Source organism: Gavialis gangeticus, unplaced genomic scaffold (genome assembly GCF_001723915.1).
Source record: "Gavialis gangeticus isolate Ggan-Ray unplaced genomic scaffold, GavGan_comp1, whole genome shotgun sequence".
In the NCBI taxonomy this organism is placed as follows: domain Eukaryota; kingdom Metazoa; phylum Chordata; order Crocodylia; family Gavialidae; genus Gavialis; species Gavialis gangeticus.
This window is the reverse complement of record NW_017728998.1, coordinates 12,489,317-12,494,358: the sequence shown is the minus strand read 5'-3', so window position 1 is coordinate 12,494,358 and position 5,042 is coordinate 12,489,317. Positions and strand designations below refer to the sequence as shown.

General features: G+C 44.3%; 1 protein-coding gene across 4 annotated transcripts in view; it reads left to right on the top strand.

Moving 5' to 3' along the window:
• The first annotated feature begins 4,483 nt into the window (after window positions 1–4,483).
• NUDT7 (nudix hydrolase 7) overlaps window positions 4,484–5,042 on the top strand; it is a 26,838-nt gene continuing 26,279 nt past the window's right edge. For 3 of the 4 annotated variants that reach the window (XM_019505521.1, XM_019505520.1, XM_019505518.1), the window contains exon 1: window positions 4,569–4,648. In XM_019505521.1, the coding sequence (XP_019361066.1) occupies window positions 4,614–4,648 (35 nt within the window). In that variant the 5' untranslated portion in view covers window positions 4,569–4,613. Of the gene's footprint in view, window positions 4,649–5,042 lie in introns of all 4 variants that reach the window. The other variant, XM_019505522.1, reaches the window with a different exon arrangement.

Here is a 5,042-nt window from a genome sequence, read left to right as displayed (position 1 = left end):
AAGGCTGAGAGGGGACTTGGTAGCAGTTTACCGCTACATCAGATGTGTACATCAAGGGCACAGTGAACAACAGTTCACCAGGGCACCCTTGGGGAAAACCAAGAACAATAGTCGCAAACTCCTGGAAGATGGATTCAGGCTCAACATTAGGAAAAACTTCGTCACAGCTAGGGTGTCCAGACTGTGGAATGAACTCCCTCCAGAGGTGGTGCAATTGGCTACCCTGGAAATCTTCAAAAGGAGACTGGACGGTCACCTTACTGCGGTCACCTGACCCCAGTTATCTTTCCAGCTCGGTGAAGGGGGACCAGAACTGATGATCTTCCAAGGTCCCTTCCAGCCTACATTCTATGAGTTTATCTTAAACACGTGGCATGTTAAGCCTTACCATGTAGCCCAGCATCCTATTGCATCAGCATTCGGTTGCATGGCCTAGCTTTAACAGTTCCCACATGTGGGGAGCTGGTGGGCTCTCTGCACACCAGCAAATGAAAAGCCTTGCTGTACAGCCCAGCATTGATTTAAAAATTGCATGGCTAATTGTTTGCCAGCAGCCACAGTCTTTCTCAATGCATACTGCCATGAGTAGACTTCAGTGGGGTTACTCATAGTACTAAGTAATTTTGCTTAATACTAAGAGCTTGTATGTTGGACCCCATGTTTGTAGATCTGGCCTGAAAGAACCACAATCCTTGTTGTAGGAGCATTTTCTTTATTGTAGGAATAGGGTGTGTGAAATGGGCTGTTTAGTTTACCCTTTTGCCAGTAGCAAGCATATTGTCAAGAGATAATTATTATAAATAATGCAAACTTAATTTAATTTTTAAAGAAGAAATTTGTCAAATGCACATCATCATTAATTATACATTGGTGCTTGTTTTTTGAAGCACATCTGTATTCCTCTTCAGCTTTCTCATTCAGAATTTGAAGTGTGATATAGTTATACTGTAGTCTGGGGCCCTGATACACATTCAAATTAAAGCTGGATAGAAACCAGTTATAGAGTTATTACATTTTCAAGCACTAACTTAATAGCTGGTTGGCTTTTTTTAAAGCTGGATAGTCATTTTTATGGTGTAAGACTTACTTTGCGTGTGTGGCTGGTCTAAATTTATTGCGTGATTGACCAGTTAACTGCATCAGATATGTGGCATGTAGCTGGGGACCCTGGAATAATAATCCAGTAGCATATAGAGGTTTTCTAGGTGAACATCACAGCACCCAGTCCCTCTCGCTCTTCATGCTGATCTTGCAAAAATAAAATCTGCAATGTGTTCTTCAAGATTTATTTTGCTCTGTTTGTTTCTACAGTAAATGATTAAAGAAATCTATTTTATATCAGCAATCTAAAACCGCACTGTACAACAGAGGCAAAGGGCTCTTGCACAAGTCCCCTTGCAACTGGCTGAAATTTTAATATAATGTAAGTATACTGTATGCTGTTGCAGGTATCAGGAAAAGAAACCAAAATGGCATTTTTCTGTGGTTAACATACTGAAGTTACACTATAATGTGGACTGTATACAAACTGCAGTGATGCATTGTTAAATAATGAATATTTGCAAGCATTTTAGGAGCTGCAGGTTAATTGAGTCTACCCTATAAAGTGTGTACAATACCCTTAACAGAGCCTGATATGCTAATTTATTTAACAAGATTGAAAAAGAAGTAAATGTCAAGCCAATTAAAGCGTATTAGTACTCAGATATCCAGAGCATTTTTTCATGCTGTTTACACCTTTTTGTGAGATGTCATTTGGATTGCAGATATCACCACTTACTTGTTATTGGCAATTAAAACTGGTGATGAGCCATTAAAGCAAGATTATTGTTCAGTGAAGTGTTTGTACATTACTAATCAGTACTCAAAGCTAAATCCTAAAGTCTAGAAATCAGAACCCCAAGCAGAGCATAAGGGTAACTGGAAAACAGCGCAATTTGTTTTGTAACTTTTTTTCCAGACTGTAAACTAAGGGCCAGAAAACGGAGAGCACAATCCTCTGCTCTCCCTATTGTAGCAGAAAGGAGAAAAACAGCTCTGCCTACTTTAATTTACAAAAAAAAAAACAATATTTACCCAAAATTCCTCTTACCAAGTTTTCCTGCTTTGGTCAGAATTTTTTTGTTTTGATGAATGTTTTTAATAATAGTTACTTTAATTACTGTATTAATGCAGGAATATAGGAATTGTGCAGGAGGTACCTGGGTGAAGGCTCACACTGACTAGATGAGTGAATGACTTTTGTTAGCTAACAAATCTTGGCTTCATTGAAAAACTTTATGAATTTTCTGCATTAGAGATGAAGCCTATAATTCTAGGAAATACATAAAGGGCCATTTTGTTTTGTGTCCATCATAAGAGGACTAGTATTGGCAAGGCAAAGTTGACTTTGTAGCATGGTCCAGCTGAACCTAGGATGAAGGGCTGGTTCCACTCCAAAAGGAAGTCTAATAGGAACAGCAGCAATAAAAGTACCTGATTGATGTAGCAGCTTTCTGGCCTGTCCAGTCAATGAAAATGTAGCTGACATTACAGAACGGGGCTAGACAGTGACACTTAAAAGCAAAACCTGCTACAACAGTGCTCAAAACTGGAGCAGACCAGCAGAGCAACGATGCCCCTGACTTCTCCTCGACTAACCTGAGCTGTAGCTGAGGTTTGTGGTGACCCAAAGTTCGGATCTTGAACAAACTGAATATTTATTCTTTGAGACTGGGAGATGGACCAAACTCCTGATGACTGATCCAAGTTACTCAACTTGTAATTGTGAATATAACAATGGGATTTCGTGGTGATTTCAACTGTTTTTTGTCCTCCCCCCTCCCCCTGAAAATAGAAAGATGTGTGGTTCCACTTGCCCCAAAGGCTATGAGGGTGTAAAAATGCTGTCTGCAAACTTGATCAGGAAGGTTTTAATTTCTCATAGCCCACCATAAAAGTATGTCTGTGTAAAAACTCAAACTATGGTTTCTTCTATTTTAGAAAAGGACCTGTAGTAGATAAAGCCTGCTCCTATTAGCCCTTGCAAGAATTGCACAGTAGTGCTTTAATGTTGGAACTCTTTAGTCCTGAACAAGGCCCCTTTCCATTGGCAATGCGTAGAAGGTGCACCCTGGAAGATCAGCTGTGCACCCCTTGGAAGCACCAGCCACAAAACTGGAAGTGCACTTCTGATTTTGTCGCTGGTTGGCGATTGGCCGCTGGGGGACCCCCGTCGGCGATCTGGTGCCCCCCCAGACTCAGGAGGCACCAGTCGCCTATGCCCGTTTCCAAACCTTTTGCACAAAAGCATTGAGAGTGCAGGTTTTATTCCTATTCCACATCCACATCATCACTGTTTTCAGGTTCCCCTCTTACGATCACAGGGGAATTTGGCACCTGTTCTACTGGCATAAGTTTCTTATACCTAAAAAGTTGCCCTGGTTTCAAACGGATCTAGCCAAACCTGTGCAAAGCCCCAGTTTGAATGCAGTTAAATTGGTTTAGCCATTGCTTTCATCAGTTTAGCGTTGGTCGTGAAACAAGCTGAACCAAACGAAGCAGGTCAGTAAATCTGGTTACGGTGTATCTGAGAGCACCTTGTTTTCACCAGCATGGGATAAAACGGATGCATTTCAGCAGCTGCTGCTTTCCTGGTGCAGACACATAAACGTTACTTTTGATGTGGGTACATTTTCTGTGAACACTGCATTGGCTTGGGCCTCCCGCATAGCTACGCGACACCCTCTCCTCCAGAATATCATCAGACTGAAATGATCAGCATAGAAATACATCGCTGTGTGAAACCAGGAGCGTGAGCACGCTTGCAGGTTGCACTGATTGTTATCCTACTGCCCCTGCCTGCTTCTCCCAAGACATTCAACCCAGGCAGCAAGCCTTCAAGCTATATCTATGGGTTTGGGATGGGCTGTTTTTTTCTATTATCATTTTCTTTTTTTTTTTTGCATTATCATTTTTTTAAATTATATATATATTTTTAAATTATAATACAAAAAACGGCCATCTGAGCTGGGTTTAGCTGAAGGGGATTATAAAGCCGGCTCCGGACATCAAAAAAATTGTGCTCCGAGGCAGGAAAAGCCCCTGAAGCTGGAAAGGACCAACGTTAAAAAAAAAAAAAACTCTTTCCAACCTAAATCACTCAAAGTTTTTATCTTACTTTATTTTTTAGGGGGGGTTAATTTTTATTTTCTGACCATGTTTTATTCTCATTGCAACTAAGGTGTCACATCACGCATTCATCAATACTTGAAAACCAGACCATGAAAGTCCCTAGGCTGCCGGCTGCTTGGGCCGCCCCACCCCTGCCAGCAACACTCGCCCCCAGCTGCCCCGCCCACTCACCTTGGCCCCGCCCACGGCGGGGAGAGAAGCGCGCAGGGACACGCTCTTCTGCGCGTGCGCACACGGAGCCGCCCAGCTCAGGCCCAAGCTAAACACCGCCCCCCTCCCCTCCCCTCCCCGCCCCGCCGACGACCTTATCCAATCAGAGCCCGGCGCCTGGAGACGCTGGGCGCTAATTGGCGGAGCCGAGCTGCCAATTCGCGAGAGCTGGCAAATCCCCTGACTGGAGGGGTGGGGCGCGGCCCCTCTGGGAGAGGCGGGGGAGCAAGATGGAGGCAGCGGGCTGTGGGGCCGACCGGCGAAGGTAACGTGGGGCGCTGGAGCGGCCCTGGCCCTGTTCCCGCGGCTCGGGGGACAGACAGCTGCCGGGGCCCTGACAGCAGTGGGGGCGGGGCCCGGCCGGAAGAAGCGGGGCCTCATGGGGCGTGGCCCAATAGTTGGGGGCGGGGCCCGGCCATAGGGGCGGAGCTTTTCTGTAGCATAAGCGTAATAAGTGGTTTTTATTGATTAAAATCTAACCCTGCCTGGTCACTTATTTTGCCTGAAGATTTTATGTGCATGAATAGATATGCGGTTAGCTAGGATTTCCATGTTGCAAATGGGGAAATGGGATGAATTGGAAATTTTCAAACCATTTTGGGAATGAGATGATCATGGTGTCCAGCTCAGATTCAAATAATCGAGAGCGGGGGGGGGGG